The 23,602-nt window shown below is 35.1% G+C and overlaps 2 protein-coding genes across 2 annotated transcripts; both read left to right on the top strand.

Moving 5' to 3' along the window:
* The first annotated feature begins 5,288 nt into the window (after positions 1-5,288).
* Positions 5,289-5,764, top strand: LOC107063167 (ribosomal biogenesis protein LAS1L-like). The gene is made up of 2 exons (XM_015314672.1): positions 5,289-5,376; positions 5,496-5,764. The coding sequence occupies exons 1-2, from the start codon at positions 5,289-5,291 to the stop codon at positions 5,762-5,764; spliced, it is 357 nt and encodes a 118-aa protein (XP_015170158.1).
* A 9,363-nt stretch (positions 5,765-15,127) lies between these two features.
* LOC107063168 (myb-like protein X) lies at positions 15,128-16,363 on the top strand. Its single transcript, XM_015314673.1, has one exon. It carries the CDS (start codon positions 15,128-15,130, stop codon positions 16,361-16,363), a length of 1,236 nt encoding a protein of 411 aa, XP_015170159.1.
* The last annotated feature ends 7,239 nt before the right edge of the window (positions 16,364-23,602 follow it).

Below are 23,602 nucleotides of genomic sequence, written 5' to 3' on the forward strand. Positions count from 1 at the left end.
AACAAGTGTTGAAATCTCTACTACTTTTTTCTTTCTGTTTTGATTCTCTCTACAAAAAAATGTTACTTGAAAATGGTCGTAAGAGATTACGTACCGATGATGAAGAAGAAGAAGAAGGAGGGCAAAAGGAGGCTGATGGACAGAATGGAAATCAAGAATCTGATGAAACAGAGGGAAAAACAGAGGAATTGGATCCAAATGGAGGACGAAAAAGAAAACGCCAAAATGATGAAGATGGCAACAATGAAGAGGAAGAAGAAAAAGAAAGAAGAAGAGCTGCTAAAAGAGGAAAACAACCAATGTCTAAATTGGGAATGTGGAAAGAAGGACGCCAATCAGATGCTGACTATTATGATTATGATTGCGATTATCATCAGAATTTGGCGATTTTAAGAACCATCTGGGATTACAAGAGTAAAACTGGGGATTTCCCAAATCCACCCTCGATTAAACTACTCGATTTCATCATGTATTCACTCCCAATTTTGAAAATCTCACGAGAGAAGTTAGCGAAAAAAATCATTGCATTTAAGAATAATTATAATGATGCTTGGGAACTCGACGAAGATTATCCTGGGTTGGACAGGCCTGTGGATCGAGAAATTTTCAACTTGTCTATGCGATTATGGGGTGATCAGAAGGAATTTTATGATGACTGGAAATGGAAATAGCGAAAAGCACCATTTAGTTTATGAGAATGTGAGAAACTGGAGCTGTTGATTTCTTGTTTGTTTGCAACCAAAGCTCGAAAAAATCTTATGTGTTTCATGTATTTGGATTTGTTGAAAAATAAAAAATGTAATGTTTTATTGTAATCCTAGCAAGAGCCCAGACTTTTCACTTTCTTTCAAGTGTAAGAGAAAAGGTTCAGATTTGTCCTTATACTTTAAAGAGTCTAACTCTGCCATTCGTTAGAAGTTTGACTCATTCATTTCATGTACTCGATGTTTAGATTTGCCCTTATACTTTAAGTCTAACTTTGTCATTTGTTAGAAGTTTGACTCATTCATTTCATGTCCTCGTTGTTTAGATTTGTCCTTATACTTTAAGAGTCTAACTTTGCCATTCGCTAGAAATTTGACTCATTTATTCATGTTCTCATTGTCTAGATTTGTCCTTATACTTTAAGAGTCTAACATTGCCATTCGCTTATAGTTTGACTCATTTATTTCATGTCCTCGAACTTTAGATTTGTCCTTGTACTATAAGAGTTTGATGTGTATATACCTTATATTTACTTTGTTCAAAACATACATCAACATGGCAAGTCTCATGAATTCGGCAAGTTGCTATACTTGAGAGAAAATGAGTCAACAAAGTCTCAAATTAGAAGTATTAAATTTTGGCGTTTACGTAATTCATGAAAAAAAAGTTAAAAAAAGAAAAAAGGATCAAGAAAGATGTTTTTATCTATCTTAAGGAAATTAAGTTTCAGATTCAATATCTTACCGGTTTAAGTAGTAGATTATAGACTATAGTTGGTATAAGTTATTTTATAACTTTGCTCATATTGACCTTCTTCATCTTAGCTTTTTGCACTCACTTCTCTTTCAAACCTTTTTGTGAAAAACGATTTTCCTGAGCCGAGGATTTATAGTAAAGAATCTCTCTACCTCACAAGGGTCGAGTAAGGTCTGCGTACATGTCAGAGATGAAGAACGTAGATGACGAAGATGGATTTTATCAGGCCATAAAAAACTTTGTGCAGAATGCTGAGGGTGAAGTCATGTCATGACATGGAAATGCTAATAAAGAGGGATGAAGGTTTGCGATTGTTTGTGATTTTCTGATTATTTTGGAGAAGGTATGTACCATTTGGTGGTCGAAATAGACTAGTGCCGTGAAAAGACACTGCTTAAATAAGAGCTAGAGAGAACTAGGTATTTTATGATCATTATAGAGTTTATATTACACTCTATGATAAACATGACCCTTAACTTGACTTCAGCTGACAACTATGACCTTTTAACTTTGGATATGAACAAGTAGATAATTAAACTTGTATAAAATTAAGCAAATAGATGTCAGCTGAAGCTAAGTTAAAAAGCATATTTATGTATTATGCCTATGACAAATGAGAATGTTTAAATAATGCAAAAATATGCCATGTAAGTTGAGTTATTAAATTCAAACTTCCTTTACAAATGCATGAATTATAAATGGTAGATTGTTCATCTAAAGTAGCGTGAAACTATTTTATTCTTGCCTTCTCTTTCAAATCTATCTGACAACACGTGACACTTCATCACTTCTTTTTGTATTTATTAATTTAGGGTTAAGGGTTTTACGATTTAGAGTTTAGGGTTTATATTTTAGGTTAAGGGTTAGACTTACTATTCTTATTGTAAGTGCGATATGATAGTGTAAAAATATATGTTATAGTACCGATATATCGAAGTTAATCTAACATAAAAAATTATTTTCTATACTAACATTTATTACATAATTATCTCATATGAAGTGTTTCTGCTAAACATTTTAGTCTGTCCCAAAACACTCTTAACCATCTTCTTCAGTCACTTATATTAGAAAAAAGTGTTGAAATCTTTACTCATTTTTTGTTTCTGTTTTGATTCTCTCCGCAAAAAGAATGTTACCTTCAGTTCCTGAAATTGAAGAAGAAGAAAATCGCGAGAGCGTGGAAATGGAGATTGATGGACAGATTGAAAATCAAGAATCAGAGCATGGAAATCAAGAATCTGATGAAAAAATGGAAGAAGCAGAGGATGGAAAAACAGAGGAATTGGATCGAAATGGAAGACGAAAAAAAACGCCAAAATGAAGAAGAAAATGGCGATGCTAAAGAAGAAGAGTTGTTGAAAAAGGAAAACAACCAATGTATAAAGAAGGAGGAGAATCAGATGAGGACTATTTTGATTATGAAGAAGAATATAGCGATGACGAAGAAGAAAAAGAACCAATGTATAAAGAAGGAGCACAATCAGATGAGGACTACTTTGATTATGAAGAAGAATATAGCGACTGAAGAAGAAAAAGGAAAACAACCAATGTATAAAGAAGGTGCTCAATCAGATGAGGACTACTTTGATTATGAAGAAGAAAATAGCAACGACGAAGAAGAAAAAGGGAAAGAACCAATGTATAAACAAGGAGCACAATCAGATGAGGATTATTTTTATTATGAAGAAGAATATAGCGACGACGAAGAGGAAGAAGAGAAAGAAAGAAGAATAACTGCTGAAAAAGGAAAAAAAACCTTTTAATTTTGATGACTGAAGCTGGTTAGTAGTGTTAGTTAGCATATCAATTTGACAACGAAGAGCGCGATCGATGCAGTTTATGAGAAGGCATAATACATATATTGGACCCTAAACTTGGCTTCGAATTTTAACTTTGACCTCCAACTTTCATAGTGCACAAACATGCACTTTAACTATCCAACCTTTTAATAAATAAACACGCGAGTCCTACTTGGCAAAATGTGTGATGCGCACGTTTCTGCGCGAGTTAGGAGTAATTTTTGAGGCCCACAACGATAAAAAAAATGCTGAAATGACAACTCTACCACCCCGGATTCCGGCCAATCTCCGGCAACCCAAAACCCCCATTCATTTTCTTCTTTTTCAGGCAAAACGCCATCACCAAATGACCCCCAAACAAGTGAGCAAACACATCCATTACTCCTCCGGCCCTTTTCCGGCCAGCAAACACCACTTGTAACCACCCAAAACCTCCATTCATTTTCTTCTTCTTCCCTCCGCTCACGCCACCACCAGTGAGCCGGCTTCAACCTCAAACAACCAGCAGCTCCCAACTCCAAACACCTCCAACCCAGCCGTTCTCCTTCTTCCTCCACATCGGAGCACAACCCATGAAGCGAACGAGCTTCAAGCTCGCTAAACCCACCAAATACCCGACCCCAAACCCATCAGATCTGCCATCTCCGGCGAGAATCATCACGAAACAACACTGCTGCAACCAGCAGCTCGAACCAGACACAAAACAGCAACCAAATGATCCCCAAAACCCCATGAAAACAAAATCAACAACCACAAACACCTAAACCAAGAAGCCAGCCATCAACAAACCTCTAAGCTCCGTCAAACAATGAGCTCCAAGATCTAAAAACCATTAGGAGGAATTAATTTTGATTCTTGTATATAAATTAAAATTAATTTTGATTTTTTTAGTTCTAAAATCGAAGTGTAAAATATTTAATTAGTTGGCAGCCATTGAGTGGCTCACTAATACACGTTGGAACGTTTGTATTTCACGCTCTTTGGCTTCAAAAATCATGTGTTTATTTATTTAAAAGTTGGATAATTAAAGTGTTTGTTTGTGCACGAAAGTTGGAGGTCAAAGTAAAAATTTGAAGCCAAGCTTAGGGTCCAATATATGTATTATGCCAATGTGAGAAACTAGAGTTGTTGATCCATTGATTGTGTCATTTCTTCTTTTTCCTGTATTTGGATTTGTCAAAAATACATTTGTAATGTCGTGTTGTAATCTAATCCATATCGCTACATTTATGTTCGTCTGAGTTTGATACTTGTTTACGCGTCTTAGTGAATGAAGAAAATGGGATACACTATTCTTGCATTTTAGAACCCCAGGCATTGTAAATGGAAACCCTGAAGAGATTGATTCGTTGCTTGGTGGCAAAAGCTACGGTTTCAGAGATGATCATTCTTTTTGTTCTTTGTTATTAGTTTTGTCAATATTGCTGATATTTCGTTGTTTGAATGAAAGTAGCTGTGTGCATTATTTATTCACGGTGTTTACAAGAAATAAAATGTACATAGTTTATTCCACCATAGAAAATTATTTGAAGTCATCTTTTAAAAGGTTCTCCAAATTTTTCTTCCCAATTTTCTCGTATTCTCTACTTTTGAACTGAAGCTAGTAGTCCGACTAAATATTTGACTTGCTTGACTGGGACTTTGTAAATCCTTACAACATTCCACCATTGTATGTATTGCTTGACTAGGTCAGACCCTTGAATGGTAACTCATGCTATCAGAAATTGCAAAGATAATTATATGGATAGTCGGTGAACACGATTATAAACATATTATACATTCGTTTTCTAATATTATTAACTACTTTTCTCGAAAATGTACCTTAATTTATTTATTTTTATTTGTTGTGATCGAAACAAAATACAGTATTGTACTATTATAGTATATTCTTCTCACTATGATCAGATCGTATAAGTGTATATATATAGCTGCTGTTAACCATCTCTTGAGTCGCTTCATATTCGAAAAACGGGCAAAATCTCTACTCCTTTTTTTCTTTCTGTTTTTTTCTCTCTGCAAAAAAAGAAAATGTTACCTGAAGGAGGAGAAGCAATTCCTGGAAATGGAGGAATTTCATCTTCAAATCCTGATCCTCCTTCTCCTCCAAAGGCCGACAGTAATAGTAATCTTGAAACAGAGCTACTATGTGATGAATCATTCAGTGAAATTATCAAGGAGGAAGTAGAAGAAGAAGTTGTTAGCTCTGATTCGTATAAATTATCAACGATCTCGAAGAACACAGAGAGAATGTAGGAGGAGAAGATAATGTCAATCGTATAAACTCTGAACAAAATGAAGGCAACGAGCCCGAGGATGGAGAAAATGGCGAAAAAGAAGAAGAGGAGAAAGAAACAGAGGAACAGAAACAAAAAGCTGCTGAAAAAGGAAAAAGACCATTATTCGAAGACTCAGAAGAAGATGCAGAAGAGGAACAGAAACAACAAGCTGCTAAGAAATGGCAAAAAACATCATTGGTACCCATCTTACCAAATTTTTCAAAGTGAGAATCATCACACACAACTAAAAGAGATCAAATTCAAAATCCAACACCAAAGGTTGATACTGAATTAGTTGATATCCAGATAAACACCGAGAGCCACAAAGGTTACGATTATCATTGAGATTTGGCTATTTTAAGAGCCATGTATGATTTCAAGTTCATCAATGGTATTTACCATATCCATATCCACACTCAGATGAATTACACAATCACATCATGGATTTGATGCCTAATTTGAATATCCTCGGAAATGATTTCACGGTAAAGATCACAGCATTTGAGGATGATTTCACTACTGTTAGAATACTGGATGGAGATAATCCTGAAATGGAACAGCCCTGTTAAGCGAGAAATTTTCAACTTGTCTATGCAATTATGGGGTAATACTGATGACAATGTTGGCAGTGTGATTCGGACTCATTATAGTATAAACTTTACCGCAACATTAGAGACTCATTAGAAACTTGATTTTGTGATTTTATCTGACATATGGGCTATTTTTTTCAACTATTTCTCTTTTCATTTCTGTTTGAATACAATACATTGTTGTCTTTTTTGTATTGATTGAAGGGAGCCTTAGCGTAACGATAAGAGTTGTCCGGCCTTTCCTCGGATCATGTGTATATTGAGAGAGCTTAGTGCACCAAAAAAAAAAAAAAAATTAGTCTCCCATGATCAATTCCAACTTTATTATAGACTAGGCTGTCCCTTGAATGCTAACTCGCGCTATCAGAAATCGCAAAAGATAATTAAATGGATAGGCAGTGACTCGGTATACACGATTATAGACATATTATACATTCATCGTCTATATTTAGTTTAAGCAGTTGAATGCCTATATCATGTACTTTCCTTGAAAATGTACCGTAATTTTTATTTTATTACTTATTCTGATCTAAACTACATATAGAGAGACAGTAGCAGAAACTATATATGGGATTCCTCTAAAACTGACTTAAAGAGTAACATTAACGCATTTAAATCTCGCAAGAGAAAAGAATTATCACCTCGTTATCAGTTCAAAATTCTTCTTTCTTTCTTTCTCAGCTCGAATATTTTCAGAAAGAAACACCATGTCCGAAATGCTACCATCAGAAGAAATGATGAATGAAAAGCAAGAAAATCAAGAATCTGAAATTGATGCAGTTGTATCACCTATCTCCTCTCCTCCATATGAAGATTATCATCCATCACACTTCAACAATGATCTACAAAATGAAGAATCAACAATCTCTGCAGACAAAACAGAAAACCAAGAATCTGAACTGAAGTATATGTTTTCGAAAGTTGAAGAAAGAGGAAAGCGTCCCATGTCTGAATCATATGAATTGAAGCCCATTAATAAGCCTACATTTTCCAATCTTGAACAAGGAGGAACGTCCGAAAATGAATCGATGAAAGAAGATGAGTATGATTATGATCTTGATTTAGCAATCTTGAAGTCTATCTATCATTACTTCTTCAATCACGGGGTAATTCCATATCCTTATTCAGAGAATTTTATCAATTACATCGAGGCTTCAATTTCCAACTTGAAATTTCATGGCCAGGAATTGGTGACTAAGATCCTTGCTTTAGAGCACCAATTCTTTTCTATTATGGAAATTACTGCAGGGCATTATCCTGATATAATCCACCCTGTTTTTCGTGAAATTTTCTACTTGTCTATGGGTTTATGGGGTTATTCCGGAGATTATTACCCAGTTGACAATGTCGATGTAATCACGAGAAACAAAGAGCGAGATAATGAAGAATCATTCAATCAGTTCTTGGATGAAGAAAACAGAAAGCAAGAAAAATTGCAGGCACTGAAAAAAGGAAAACGTCCCATGTCGGAATTATATGAATTTCAGCACATTGTGCCTACATTTTCAAATCCTGGACTAGAAGCTGGAACTTCCGAAAATGTGGAAGAAGACTATGATTATGATCAGGACTTGGCGATTTTGAAGTCCATGTATCAGTACTGTTTCAATCATGGTGGCAAAATTCCATATCCGATATCGAGGGAACTGATTAATTACATCGAAGCTTTAGTCCCCAACTTGAAAGTTCGTGGCCAGGAATTGGAGACTAAGATCGTTATGTTGGAGAGCGATTTCTTAGTTGTTATGACAATGGCTGGAGGATTCGACCCTGATAAAAGCCACCTTGTTTATCACGAAATTTTCTACTTGTCTATGGGTTTATGGGGTTATTCCGGAGATTATTACCCAGTTGACAATGTCGATGTAATCACGAGAAACAAAGAGCGAGATAATGAAGAATCATTCAATCAGTTCTTGGATGAAGAAAACAGAAAGCAAGAAAAATTGCAGGCACTGAAAAAAGGAAAACGTCCCATGTCGGAATTATATGAATTTCAGCACATTGTGCCTACATTTTCAAATCCTGGACTAGAAGCTGGAACTTCCGAAAATGTGGAAGAAGACTATGATTATGATCAGGACTTGGCGATTTTGAAGTCCATGTATCAGTACTGTTTCAATCATGGTGGCAAAATTCCATATCCGATATCGAGGGAACTGATTAATTACATCGAAGCTTTAGTCCCCAACTTGAAAGTTCGTGGCCAGGAATTGGAGACTAAGATCGTTATGTTGGAGAGCGATTTCTTAGTTGTTATGACAATGGCTGGAGGATTCGACCCTGATAAAAGCCACCTTGTTTATCACGAAATTTTCTACTTGTCTATGGGTTAATTTCGGAGACTATAATTAAGTTGACAACTAGGAGCACGATGCAGTTGATAAGAACGTGAGAACTGGAGCTGCTGATCCTTTAATTTTGATAGAGTTATGTTCACAATTTAATTACGTTTGCTAAACATAGTATATACGAGATGTTGTTTGCTTGCATTTTCAGTTCGACTGCAGTTTAGAGGTAACTTGAACTTTCTGTAATTGTTTCACTTTTCCATTTTAGTTTGATATCTTCTCGTTAACTTTATTATAGAATCGGAAATGTTAGTTCTTTTAGGAAGGCGAAAAGATCAGAATAGATAAACAGATAGTACTAGCTTTCGTATTGATGAAACTCCAAAGCCCTAGAAATGAGGAGCAACACCACGAGTCTAACTGAAACCGATATTTGAAATCTTCTGAGGCGAATTAACTAAGTATTCAAGGTGAATGTTGTCTAACGTGCTATGTACTTTGCCTTTGGAATAGATGAACTGATCATCAAATCTGAGAGAACAAAATGTTGAATTGAATCGTACCAATTTCTACCGGAAGTTATTAGAAGTAGTTTGCTTTGAGTTCACTCCTTTAGTTAAATAATTTTTGCACATTCTCAAATGACCATAATTTTTCATGCCATATATATGTAGTCTTTAATCATAAAGATGATTTTGACCTATAATCTATATTTGAGTTCATTACAACTCCTCAATTTCTTCATAGTTTTGGAATAAGAAAAAAAAGTTTTTTTTCTAAGCGAGTACATTCGCATTAATTAGAAATAACTAAGGAAATTTTTAATGTCAATAACTAAGGAATTAAAATGCAAATGTAGGGCTTCTACTTCCCCATTTACGTAAATAAAACATGACTATTTAATTAATTATTGGGAGAAGGCACAAGTACCCCCCTAGATTACCCCTGAACTCATCTTATATATAATATTGTACATCTTTTGGCTTATGTGGCACATCTCAAAAGTCAAAGCCAACTCATTTTATATATAATATTGTATACCTTTTGGCTTATGTGGCACATCCCAAAAGCCAAAGGCCGAAGCCGAGCGAGCGACGACGGCGTGAGGAGTTCCCTCTTTCCAACCCTTTTAACAACTAATAGTAGTGTTTCTCTATTTAAACACTTCTATTTTTCTTTCCACCACCCATGAGGGAGAAATGTCTTTTTACTAAAGCATAAGAGAACTTTTCAAGTTCTTCTCTTTTCATCTTCCCTTCATTTCTCATTAACTCTTGTTATATACCCAACAGAATGTTCTCTAATGTGCTACATACTTTGTCTTGGAATAGATGAACTGAACATCAAATCCGAGAGAATGAAATGTTGAATTAAATCGTATCAATATTTGCACTTTTAAGTTCACTAGAAATGACTAATGGTAACTCCTTTAATCATCTAATTTTTCATGCAGCGCTAAATATAAATGAAGAGTGCCATATAATCTTTTAACATGCAGACGATTTTGGCCTATAATCTATATTGAGTTCGTTGCAACTCCTCAATTTCTTCATAGTTATGGAATAAAAAAGAAAAGTTTTTTTCCAAGTGAGTCAGTTTACATTAATTAGATATAACTAAGGAAATTTATAATGTCATAACTAACGAATTAAATGCAAATGTTGGGCTTCTACTTCTACGTTTACGTAAATAAAACATGACCATTTAATTAGAGTTTAATTTAGTGTAGGGCTAAATTTGTAATTCAACTTTGAAGCTAGGACCATGTAGTATATATAATATGTGATATCATGATGCTATCACGATGATGACGTATGGCTATGCTTGAGGACATTCCTATGTATTGTAATATGTCATATGAGTCAAATTTTGACTAGCCATAAATCATGACAGATTAGTAAATGTTTTACTTGAAAAGGTCATTTAATGTCTAATTAACCAAAATAGTCTAGAGTAAATATATAGATAGACTTATGGAAAGAAATATGACTTTTATGGCATGAAAAATTAAAGTGAGATTTAATACAATTAATATTTTAGTGATTTTGGTCAAAAGAATATGCTATAAATCTAGCAAGAGAGAAAGAACCATCTCCTCATTCTCAGACTATTTTCACAAAGAGACACATGTTAAAAATGCTACCTTCAGACCAAAATCAAGAATCTGAAGTTTGGTCACCTATCTCCTCTCCTCCACATGATCACTTTAACAACGATCTACAAAATGTAGAATCAATCATCTCTGAATCTGCAAAAGATAAAGTTGACCAAAAAGCAACAGAAAAAGGAAAACTCCCAGAATCTGACTTGTATGAAATGAAGTGTGAATGTCCAAAAATTGGAGAAAAGGGGAAGTCTCCCATGCCTGAATATTATGAATTGAAGCCCATCAATAAGCCTAAATTTTCCAATCTTATGCAGGGAGGAACGTCAAAAATTAAGTTGAAAAAAGAAGATAATTATGATTATTATCAGGATTTGGCTATCTTGAAGGCTATCTATCATTACTTCTTCAATCATGGGGTGATTCCATATCCTAATTATTCAGAGAATTTTATCAATTACATCGAGGCTTCAATTCCCAATTTGAAATTTTGTGGCCTGGCATTGAAGACTAAGATAATTTTGTTAGAAAGGCGTTTCAAAGCTATTTTGAAAGTTGCAGGATATGATCCTAATATAATCAACCCTATTCATCGTGAAATTTTCAACTTGTCGATGGGTTTATGGGGTTAGGTTTGGAGACTATTATCAAGTTGGGAAAGAGATTGACGAAACTGATGACAATTTGAGAAACTGAAGGTGTTGATCCATTCTTAAATTTTTAGGTCTAAGTCTTCATAGCATCATTTTGAATTGTTTATGCTTTTGTTTGTATTTTTCATTTCAGCTGAAATTTTATTATGGGATTAGAGATTGTGAAAGATTATTTTGATTTGATATGAAAATGTTCTCTTTTGTGGGATTAGAGATAAGATTATTTTTATTTGATATGAAAATGTTATCTTTTTCAAAGTTGATTTTGTGAGTGAATCTGCTATATAGAGTGTTTTGTTAATAACAGCATCATTTAGCAAATTCATTGACATTCAAATACACATTCTACAAACTCACTTGCAAAGTCTGATATTAGAAAGAAAGTTATTCGTCAAAAATAGGCTCTGATCCACCTTCTACGTGGTCGATCATCAGTGTCACTAGCATTTGAATTGAAACTAGCAGTCCAACACAATTCTTGACTTGCTTGACTGGGACTTCCTAAATCCTTTCCCGAATTCTAGCTATTCGATTAGACTAACTGGGAAACTGAACTTGGTGAATGCATCTGATCCATCACCCATTGTTCCTTGGGGTGCTCGAGCCTTTGCATTGATTTTTCAATACAAAGCATTAGTTAATAAAAGATCAAATAGATATATAGCTTATTCTTTCGCTCGCTTCGCAGGCACTATTATCAACTTTTTTTCTCTTGCTATTTTATAAATGTGATGGTTGAGTCAATTTATATGATCCTCAACTAATAACTAATTCAGTAACCATGGTTTGAGAAGATCAAGTTACTTAACTATATATGTCTATCAAGTCTTAATACATGAGCATAAATTATTACTAGTTTTTTCTTTGTATCGACTGAAGGGGAGTCTTAGCATAATGGCAAGAGATGTCCTAACAACCTCTATAATGGTCTCCGTATTGTCTGGCTCTTCATAGGACCATGTGCACATGAGAGTTTAGAGTATCGGACTATAGAATCATTCGAAATAGAATATTTTCCAATCTTGAACAAGGATGAACGTCCGTAAATCATGAGTTGAAATGGAGAGCACTATGCAGTTGAGGAAAGAATATTGTGAGAAACAAAAAAGAGTTGCTGAGGGCCAAGTCTTCATAGCATCATTTTTTAAATTTCTTGGAGGATCAATGTAATTTTTTAAATTTTCTTTCACTAAATAGAATCTAGTATTACATGGATTATTAATTTGGAAATCGATTTGCTTGTAATTTTTTGTGGGATCAAAGATCATGAAAATTTATTTTTATATGAAAGAGCTGGAATTTGAAGAACGAAAAGCAGCAATGCATGTTTTCTTATTTTCAAAGAATGTCTCCAACATTGGATTTTTTAGCATAAAATGAAAAAGAAAAATAAAACTACTAACTATGATTTTATGGCAGCCTCGGTAATGAATCTAATGCTTCATAGTTCATAACGTCTATAAAGTTTTATTAGCCTTATATTTGGTTTGCCAACTTTTTCATATACTTTTTAAATAACCTCCTTGCAAAACAACTTTTCCGCACCTTAATTAATTTACTGTATATTTGATACTTCCACTTATGCATGTACTCTATAAGCTTATATCCGCCAATGCTTTGACCAATAATGGAAAAATAATTTTTAGCATTTTTAGCCGCTTTGAACATTTTGTCTCACTATGTCCAACTTCGTTGACCACTAATTTACATCTTGACTTCACTATTGTCTCATCATAAAATTACATTTAATAATAATCTAATAGCATTAAAAAATTTAGACATTTAGTACATAAATATTATTAACCTATTTGAAAAAGATAATAACAGTTAAAAAAAAAAATTCCAGATGTGAATTTTTTTTAATTTGGTAATATAATTACTTTTATTATTTATTAGCTCCAAAATTTTCGTTATATTTTCTTTCTTTCTTTATGAGTTTCAACATTTTCTCAAAGAATCACCATATCACAATGCTACCCAGTAAAGAACTCAATGGAGAGAATAGTGAAGGAAAGAAAGAAAATTCAGAATCTGATGGAGAAACAATCTTGGTTTGCTTTGATCTCATTATTGAAATTCTCTTAAGGCTTCATCGAGTCGGTCAGTCATAAAAGTCGACGAACAGGTCCCAAATTCAAAAGAAGCAACAGATCGAGAAATTGAAAGATTGGGCTTAAAGAGGCCCATTCTTCTTTAAAAAGTTGTATTTTGTTATTTTGGGCCTAAGCCTTCGTCATTTTATTTATTATTATCTTGTTAGATTTTAGGACAGGTGGAAGATGGGTCTAAGGCCCAAAGAAATAAAATTCAATTTAGTCTAGGACAGGTACAAAGGTGGCAAAAATTGAGCCTTTGGCCCAAAACGAAAATAGGCTCAAGTATTGGTCCAGGCGGACAGGAAACCAGACTCGGACCTGAATTTCCCTCTTTACTTTATCATTTTATATTTGTTTACCTGTTATTACTTGTTAATCTTAAGGTTACTACAGTTTAACTTCCCGAACGATAGCCATTCTAAACCGATTTCCTAAAAAAAAATTAACCAATTAAGAACTCGCTTTCTCTGATCAATGTTAAGTCAAACGAATTTAGCCAAATAGTTAATTGCCGGATAACCGCGTATTAGCGGACATTTCGGGTGCTTTCAAACCCTTCCCGAAATGCTAATATGAACCCCCGAACCCCTTTGAATATTTTCATTAGATTTCTGTTTTAATCTTTTTGAAATAGTAGTTTTCTTGATTTTTCTTAAAAATTAAGTGGCGACTCTTAAACCAGTCTAAATTCTATTTCTAAATAAAACACTTGTTGTTCCGGGTTACAGGTTGGCTTACCTACTGATGGGTTATAGTAGGTGTCATCATGATTCGAGGAATCGGGTCGTGACATTTTCTCTTCTCTAAAACCCTAACTCAATATTGTAAAAGCGTAAACTGAATCCTATCAGTTTAGACCCCAATTAATTACCAAAAACCGAAATTAAGTCATGGAGCATGGAAAAGACCATAATGCCCTTCTAAAATCCAGATTAGACTTTCCTTATTTGAACAGCCCAACTTCAAATGGGAATATCTTAGTCATACGAACTCGGAATTGAGTAAACTCGGCGGTGTTGGAAATATTATCCCAAGATCTTTCCTACGATATCTGGTAGCACACCTGACTCATCTTGAGCCAGGAGTTATGATCGTTTGAAGTTGACCAAAAACTCAAATTGACATACTTAACAAATTTTCCAGAATTTTATTCTTTCCCAAAAATGACTATTTCCAATTTTTAACTTATTTCTAGTCCTTTCAATTAGCGAGATGTTACACTTGTTCTTTTTCACATAGTACTTATTTTGATCTCTGAGAATTGCACAAATGGCATTTTAAAATTTTGCCCCTTTAAAAACAAATTGAGAACATAATTCTGATTTCAGATAATTCTGACTGTAGTTCTTCAACTAGAAAGTTAATTTTGTGAGTGAATGGGATGTATGGAGTGTCTTGTTAATGACAGTTAGTTAATGACCTTCTACGTGGCCGATCATCAGTGTCATATGTGTTTGAACTGAAAACTAGTAGTCCGACTCAATGCTTGACTGGGACTTCATAAATCCTTACCACGTTCCACCATTGTACGTATTGCTTGATTAGGTTACACCCTTGAATGCTAACTCACGCTATCAGAAATTGCAAAGATAATTATATGGATAGACATATTATACATTCGTTTTCTAATATTATTAACTACTTTTCTTGAAAATGTACCTTTTTTTTAAATTATTTGTTGTGATCGAAACAAAATACAGAATTGTAATTACAGTACATTCTTTTCACTATGATCAGATCATATAAGTATATATATAGCTGCTGTTAACCATCTCTTGAGTCACTTCATATTCGAAAAAGGTGTAAAATCTCTGCTCCTTTTTTCTTTCTGTTTTTTCTCTCTGCAAAAAAAAGAAAATGTTACCTGAAAATGGAGGAATTTCATCTTCCTCATCTCCAATTCCTGATCCTGCTCCTCCAAAGGCCAACAGTCTTGAAACAGAGCTACTATGTGATGAATCATTCAGTGAAATTATCAAGGAGGAAGTAGAAGAAGAAGTTGTTAGCTCTGATTCGTTGAATGAACGTAAGAGATTACGTACTGTTGAAGAAGAAGAAGAAGATGGAACAGAGGCTGTTTCTGATTCGAATAAATCACGTAGAATTCATGAAGATAAAGAAGAAGAAGAAAAAGGGCCAAATGAGATTGATGAACAGAATGGAAATCAAGATTCAGAACAGAGTGGAAATCAAGAATCTGAAGTAGCTGATGAAAAAGATGGTGGAAATGAAGAAAACAACGAAGGAGCAGAAGAATCAGAACAAAAGGAAGGCAGAGAGGATGGAGATAAAGAAGAAGAGGAGAAAGAAACAGAGGGGGGAAATCAAGTAAACAACAATGGAGAAGAAGATCAAAACGAAGAAGACGAAACAGAGGAAGTAGAAAAAGAGGATGAAACAGAGGAATTGCCCCAATTTTCAACAGCTGAAGAAGAAGGCGAAAATCACGATCTCGAAGAGCATAGAGAGAATGTAGGAGGAGAAGATAATGTCAATCGTGTAAACTCTGAACAAAATGAAGAAGAGGAGAAAGAAACAGAGGAACAGAAACAAAAAGCTGCTGAAAAAGGAAAAAGACCATTATTCGAAGAAGATGAAGAAGAGGAACAGAAACAACAAGCTGCTAAGAAATGGCAAAAAACATCATTGATACCCATCACACCAATTTTTTCCAAATTCCTACGAGGAGAATCATCACACAGAACTAAAGGAGATCAAATTCAAAATTCAACACCAAAGGTTGATACTGAATTAGTCGATATTGAGATAAACACAGACAACAACAAAGGTTATGATTATCATCGGGATTTGGCTATTTTAAAAGCCATGTATGATTTCAAGTTCATCAATGGGTATTTACCATATCCACACTCAGATGAATTACACAATCACATCATGGATTTGATGCCTGATTTGAATATCCTCGGAAATGATTTGACGGTAAAGATCACAGCATTTGAGGATGATTTCAATACTGTTATAATACTGGATGGAGATAATCCTGAAATGGCACAGCCTGTTGAACGAGAAATTTTCGACCTGTCTATGCAATTATGGGGTAATTCCGACGACAATGTTGGCGATGGGATATAGCTTATGATATAATATTCAGACTCCTTATAGTAAACTTTACAGCAGCATTATAGACTCATTAGAAACTTGATTTTATGAGTTTATCTGATATATGGGCTATTTTTCTTCAACTGTTTCTCTTTTTCATTTCTGTTTGATGTCTTCTCTTTCATTTATAGAATACATTGTTGTGTTTTTTGTATCGATTGAAGGCCTTAGCGTAGAAAGGCATAGGTTCAAGCCATTGGAACTACCTCTAAAATGGACCCAGTATTGTCCGCCCTTTCCTCTGATCATGTGTATAGTGAGAGAGCTTAGTGCACCGAACACTCTTCTTTGTTTCGATTGGGATTTAAACCATTATGAAAACAAAAAAAACATTAGTCTCCCATGATCAATATCAACTTTATTATCGACTAGGCTGTCCCTTGAATGCTAACTCGCGCTATCAGAAATTGCAAAAGATAATAATATGGATAGTTGGTGACTCGGTATACACCATTATAGACATATTATACATTTGTCGTCTATATTTAGTTTAAGCAGTTGAATGTCAATATCATGTACTTTTCTTGAAAATGTACCGTAATTTTTATTTTATTACTTATTCTGATCTAAACGGCATATAGTACAGTATTTAATATGATATAGATAGACAGTAGCAGGAACTACATATAGGATTCCCCTAAAACTGATCTAAAGAGTAACACATTAACGCACTTAAATCTCGCAAGAGGAAAGAATCATCTCCTCGTTATCAGTTCAAAATTCTTCTTTCTTTCTTTCTCAGCTTGAACATTTTCAGAAAGAAACACCATCTCCGAAATGCTACCATCAGAAGAAATGATGAATGAAAATCAAGAAAATCAAGAATCTGAAATTGATGCAGTTTTATCACCTATCTCCTCTCCTCCACATGAAGATCATCATCCACCATACTTCAACAACGATCTACAAAATGAAGAATCGACGATCTCTGCAGACGAAACAGAGGACCAGAAAGCGACAGGAAAAGGAAAACTCCAAGAATCTGAACTGAAGTATATGTTTTCGAAAGTTGAAGAAAAAGGAAAGCGTCCCATGTCTGAATCATATGAATTGAAGCCCATTAATAAGCCTACATTTTCCAATCTTGAACAAGGAGGAACGTCCGAAAATGAATCGATGAAAGAAGATGAGTATGATTATGATCTTGATTTAGCAATCTTGAAGTCTATCTATCATTACTTCTTCAATCACGGGGTAATTCCATATCCTTATTCAGAGAATTTTATCGATTACATCGAGGCTTCAATTTCCAACTTGAAATTTCATGGCCAGGAATTGGTGACTAAGATCCTTGCTTTAGAGCACCAATTCTTTTCTATTATGGAAATGACTGCAGAAGCGGGACATTACCCTGATAAAATCCACCCTGTTTTTTGTGAAATTTTCTACTTGTCTATGGGTTTATGGGGTTATCCCAGAGATTATTACCCAGTTGATAATGTCGATGTAATCACAAGAAACAAAGAGCAAGAAAATGAAGAATCATTCAATCAGTTCTTGGATGATGAAAACAGAAAGCAAGAAAAATTACAGGCAGTGAAAAAAGGAAAACGTCCCATGTCGGAATTATATGAATTTCAGCACATTGTGCCTGCATTTTCAAATCCTGGACTAGAAGCTGGAACTTCCGAAAATGTGGAAGAAGACTATGATTATGATCAGGACTTGGCGATTTTGAAGTCCATGTATCAGTACTGTTTCAATCATGGTGGCAAAATTCCATATCCGATATCGAGGGAACTGATTAATTACATCGAAGCTTTAGTCCCCAACTTGAAAGTTCGTGGCCAGGAATTGGAGACTAAGATCGTTATGTTGGAGAACAATTTCTTAGCTGTTATGACAATGGCTGGAGGATTTGACCCTGATAAAATCCACCCTGTTTATCGCGAATTTTTCTACTTGTCTATGGGTTTATGGGGTTAATTTTGGAGACTATAATTAAGTTGACAGCTAGGAGCACGATGCAGTTGATAAGAAAGTTAGAACTGGAGCTGATGATCCTTTAATTTTGATAGAGTTATGTTCACAATTTAATTACGTTTGCTAAACATAGTATATATGAGATGTTGTTTGCTTGCGTTTTCAGTTCGACTGCAGTTTTGAGGTAACTTGAACTTTCTGTAATTGTTTCACTTTCCATTTTAGTTTGATATCTTCTCGTTAACTTTATTATAGAATCGGAAATGTTAGTTCTTTTAGGAAGGCGAAAAGATCAGAATAGATAAGTAGCATATTTTTAAAATGACAAACAGATAGTACTAGCTTTCGTATTGATGAAACTCCAAAGCCCTAGAAATGAGGAGCAACACCACGAGTCTAACTGAACCCGATATTTGAAAATCTTCTGAGGCGAATTAACTAAGTATTCAAGGTGAATGTTGTCTAACGTGCTATGAAAGCCTTGAGGTAACTGCATGTACACATCTTCATAAAGATCTCCCTGAAGGAATGCATTATTGACATCCATGTGAAATAAATCCCAATTCTTAGCAGCTGCAATTCCAATGACAGTCCTCACAGTGACCATCTTGGCCACTGGTGAGCAGTGGCGAATTTTAAGCTTAAAAAATGGGTCACTTGAACCCGTGGTCATCCGATAAAACTCGATGTATTACATGTATAATTTTTAAAATATGTCAAATAGCAACTGAATGAACCCATGAACACAAACAACTGGATGGTTCACTGGTTTGAGTGTCAGTTTTCCACTTTGAGGTTTGAGGGGATCGATTCCCAGATGCTGCATTTTCACAACCTTGCATTTTATTTTATTCACAAAAGAGTTTCTGCATTCAGCCTTTTTTAAACTTCTTCTAATGACTTTTTCTTATAAAAAAAATTATTTATTTTGCAAATGTATCTAATATTTTTCTTATGAAAAACCTATACTTATTATTGCTAAAATAAATAAGGCCCCTCAAATTTGAAAGCCTAAATTAGTTGCCTTTTTTCTAAAGGGACAGAGCCGCCCCTGACAATGGTGCACCCGTCTTCTTGAAATTCTAGATTCGCCTCTGCTGGTGAGAATGTGTCGTGATAATCCAGCCCTTCGAGTTGACTGTAACCTTTGGCTACCAACCTAGCCTTGTACCTTTCAATGTCACCATTTGCCTTGTATTTGATCTTAAAAACCCATTTTGAGCCAATAGCATGAACACCAACAGGCAAGGAAATTAAATCCCATGTGTGATTGTCTTCTAATGCTTAAATCTCCAGTTGCATTGCATTCACCCAATTGCATTGAACACCAACTGCCTCCTTGAAGCTTTTGGGCTCAACATGAGTTGAAAAAGCATGTATAGAAGCCTTGTAGGCAGCGGACAACCTATCATAAGAAAGTACCTTGTCTACAGAATACAATGAAGAAGATGCAGATTTCTTTCCTGTGACATAATCTTTCAACCAAATAGGAGGATTGACACTTCTTCCAGTTCTCCTGAGTTTTTCAATTTTAGCTGGTGGCTCAGGATAAGGATCAACATTCATGCTAGGGACCTGAACATCATCACCTGCAGATGGCATGTTAGGGAGTGAAGTCGGAGGCAAATACGCCGGTATCTCTAATGAGGGAGGAGTAACCATCTCAGGCAAGTGCACTCCAAATACATCCTCGTCTTCTGGAGTAACCATCTCAGGCAAGTGCACTCCAAATACATCCTCGTCTTCTGGAGTAACCATCTCAGGCAAGTGCACTCCAAATACATCCTCGTCTTCTGGAGTAACCATCTCAGGCAAGTGCACTCCAAATACATCCTCGTCTTCTGGAGTAACCATCTCAGGCAAGTGCACTCCAAATACATCCTCGTCTTCTGGAGTAACCATCTCAGGCAAGTGCACTCCAAATACATCCTCGTCTTCTGGAGTAACCATCTCAGGCAAGTGCACTCCAAATACATCCTCGTCTTCTGGAGTAACCATCTCAGGCAAGTGCACTCCAAATACATCCTCGTCTTCTGGAGTAACCATCTCAGGCAAGTGCACTCCAAATACATCCTCGTCTTCTGGAGTAACCATCTCAGGCAAGTGCACTCCAAATACATCCTCGTCTTCTGGAGTAACCATCTCAGGCAAGTGCACTCCAAATACATCCTCATCTTCTCCCCGTGAGCTCTTAAAAGGAAAATTGTCTTCTCTGAACAACACATCTCTACTCACTAAGCAAGTACCTGATTCTAAATCAAATAACTTGTAACCTTTTTGTGTTTCTGAATAACCAATCAGAACAGTTCTTCTAGCTCTGGGACTTCCTGATCTGTTGATCCTGCTAAACAAGCTGCTATTGGTTCATCCTTCAAAAAATAGAGTCCGTTATCCTCTTTACCAATCCCTAAGACCCTGTCAGTGTAAAGATCCTGGAAAATACAAAATTCTGGATAAAAGGAAGCTGAACAACCAAGATCTCTAGTCAATTTCGAAACTGATAAGAGATTAAACTTGAAATCTGGTACAAAAAGTACATTCTTCAATTTATGACTTCTCAATATTTTAGTACTTCCAGTGTGTGTCACTTCACATCTTCCACCATTAGGGACTTGAACACCACCATTTTCTCCTGAACTAGTTGTTTTAAACACTTCATCTAGACATTCTCTATCGAATGTAATGTGATGTGATGCCCCTGAATCAATTATCCATGTATGTGAAAAAGCATTGGACAATAGTGCAAAAATACCTGCCATATGAGCCTGAAAGTCACCTGAAGTACTGGCTTTGTTTCCTCTTCCAATGAGCTCCTGATAATGATCCTCAGAGATGTATCTCCCTTGTCCCTTCATATCATTTCTCCCTTGTCCCTTCACATCATTTGTCCCTTCTACCTCAGCTACATTATTACTCGCATAAGGTTTAGTAGGCACACCTGCAGATCCCAAATTTTTCTTGCTTTGGAAGTCAGGTGGATACCCAACTAATCTGTAACAGTTTGTCTTTAGATGTCCTTTGTAACCATAATGATCACAAACATATCACGGTGGTACTAATGGCCTTCTAGATTTGTAATTTTGATTCTGATTGTAGTTCGGATACTGATTCATCTGGTATTGATGTGAAGTGGGAGGTGTAGTATTGGATCTTTGGTTCTGGTGTCTTCCTACCATCATAGTCATGGAATCTCTACTCCCATCTGCTACTCCTAAACCTCTTTGACTCTCCTCTTGGATTACTAGAGCATAGGCTTGATTAACAGTTAGGACAGGGGTTTTCAATAGTATATCACTTCTCACATGACTAAAACTCTCGTTCAAGCCCATTAGAAACTGTAACAGGCGTTGATTTCTCAACAATTCGATCGAAGGTCTAGATGTCTCACAACTACACCCAGCAGTGGGTACTAATGCATCTATCTCATCCCAGTAATCCTTCATTCTAGAAAAATAGACTGTAACTGAATTTGTACCTTGAGTTAATGATGCAATGTCCTTCCATTTTTAACTCATTTTGTCCAGTTTTTTTTTACTTAGTTTTAATTAATTTCTTTATTTTCTTATAATTATCGGGAAAAGGTACAAGTACCCCCCTAGACTATAACCCAAATCTCAGAGACACACCTTAACTAAATTAAGATCCTATTACCCCCTTGAACTCTAATCCATGATAGCACTATTGCGTTAAATCTCTTCGCATTAATTAGAAATAACTAAGGAAATTTTTAATGTCAATAACTAAGGAATTAAAATGCAATTGTAGGGCTTCTACTTCCCCGTTTACGTAAATCAAGCATGACTATTTAATTAAATATTGGGAGAAGGCACAAGTACCCCCCTAGATTACCCCCTCGGTTTACGTAAATAAAACATGACTATTTAATTAAATATTGGGAGAAGGCACAAGTACCCCCTAGATTATCCCCTGAACTCATTTTATATATAATATTGTACACCTTTTGGCTTATGTGGCACATCCCAAAAGTCAAAACCAACTCATTTTATATATAATATTGTACACCTTTTGGCTTATGTGGGACATCCCAAAGCCAAAGCCAAAGCCAAAGCCAAGCGAGAGACGACGACGGCGCGAGGGGTCCTCTTTCCAACCGTTTTAACAACTAATAGAAGTGTTTCTCTATTTAAACACTTCTATTTTTCTTTCCACCACCCATGAGGGAGAAATGTCTTTTTATTAAAGCATAAGAGAATTTTTCAAGTTCCATCTTTTCATCTTCCCTCCATTTCTCATTAACTCTTGTTATATACCCAACATAATGTTCTCTAATGTGCTACATACTTTGTCTTGGAATAGATGAACTGAACATCAAATCCGAGAGAATGAAATGTTGAATTGAATCGTATCAATATTTGCACTTTTAAGTTCACTAGAAAAGACTAATGGTAACTCCTTTAATCATCTAATTTTTCATGCATCGCTAAATATAAATGAAGAGTATGCCATATAATCTTTTAACATGCAGACGATTTTAGCCTATAATCTATATTGAGTTCGTTGCAACTCCTCAAATTCTTCATAGTTATGGAATAAAAAAAGAAAAGTTTTTTTCCAAGTGAGTAAGTTTACATTAATTAGATATAACTAAGGAAATTTATAATGTCATAACTAACGAATTAAATGCAAATGTTAGGCTTCTACTTCTACCTTTACGTAAATAAAGCATGACCATTTGATTAGAGTTTAATTTAGTGTAGGGCTAAATTTGTAATTCAACTTTGAAGCTAGGACCATATAGTATATATAATATGTGATATCATGATGCTATCACGATGATGATGTATGGCTATGCTTGAGGACATTCCTATGTAGCGTAATATGTCATATGAGTCAAATTTTGACTAGCCATAAATCATGACAGATTAGTAAATGTTTTACTTGAAAAGGTCATTTAATGTCTAATTAACCAAAATAGTCTAGAGTAAATATATAGATAGACTTATGGAAAGAAACATGACTTTTATGGCATGAAAAATTAAAGTGAGATTTAATACAATTAATATTTTAATGATTTTGGTCAAAAGAATATGCTATAAATCTAGCAAGAGAGAAAGAACCATCTCCTCATTCTCAGACTATTTTCACAAAGAGACACATGTTAAAAATGCTACCTTCAGACCAAAATCAAGAATCTGAAGTTTGGTCACCTATCTCCTCTCCTCCACATGATCACTTGAACAACGATCTACAAAATGTAGAATCAATCATCTCTGAATCTGCAAAAGAAAAAGTTGACCAAAAAGCAACAGAAAAAGGAAAACTCCCAGA

The sequence above is a fragment of the Solanum tuberosum genome, unplaced genomic scaffold, assembly GCF_000226075.1.
Source record: "Solanum tuberosum cultivar DM 1-3 516 R44 unplaced genomic scaffold, SolTub_3.0 scf00302, whole genome shotgun sequence".
Taxonomy (NCBI): Eukaryota; Viridiplantae; Streptophyta; class Magnoliopsida; order Solanales; family Solanaceae; genus Solanum; species Solanum tuberosum.

Excerpts from the sequence above, each read along its gene's own strand:
- LOC107063168 (XM_015314673.1), top strand. The coding sequence starts at position 15,128 with ATGTTACCTGAAAATGGAGGAATTTCATCTTCCTCATCTCCAATTCCT.
- LOC107063167 (XM_015314672.1), top strand. The coding sequence starts at position 5,289 with ATGTTACCTGAAGGAGGAGAAGCAATTCCTGGAAATGGAGGAATTTCA. Across the intron at positions 5,377-5,495 it reads TTCTCCTCCAAAGGCCGACA|AACACAGAGAGAATGTAGGA; the intron begins GTAATAGTAATC and ends ACGATCTCGAAG.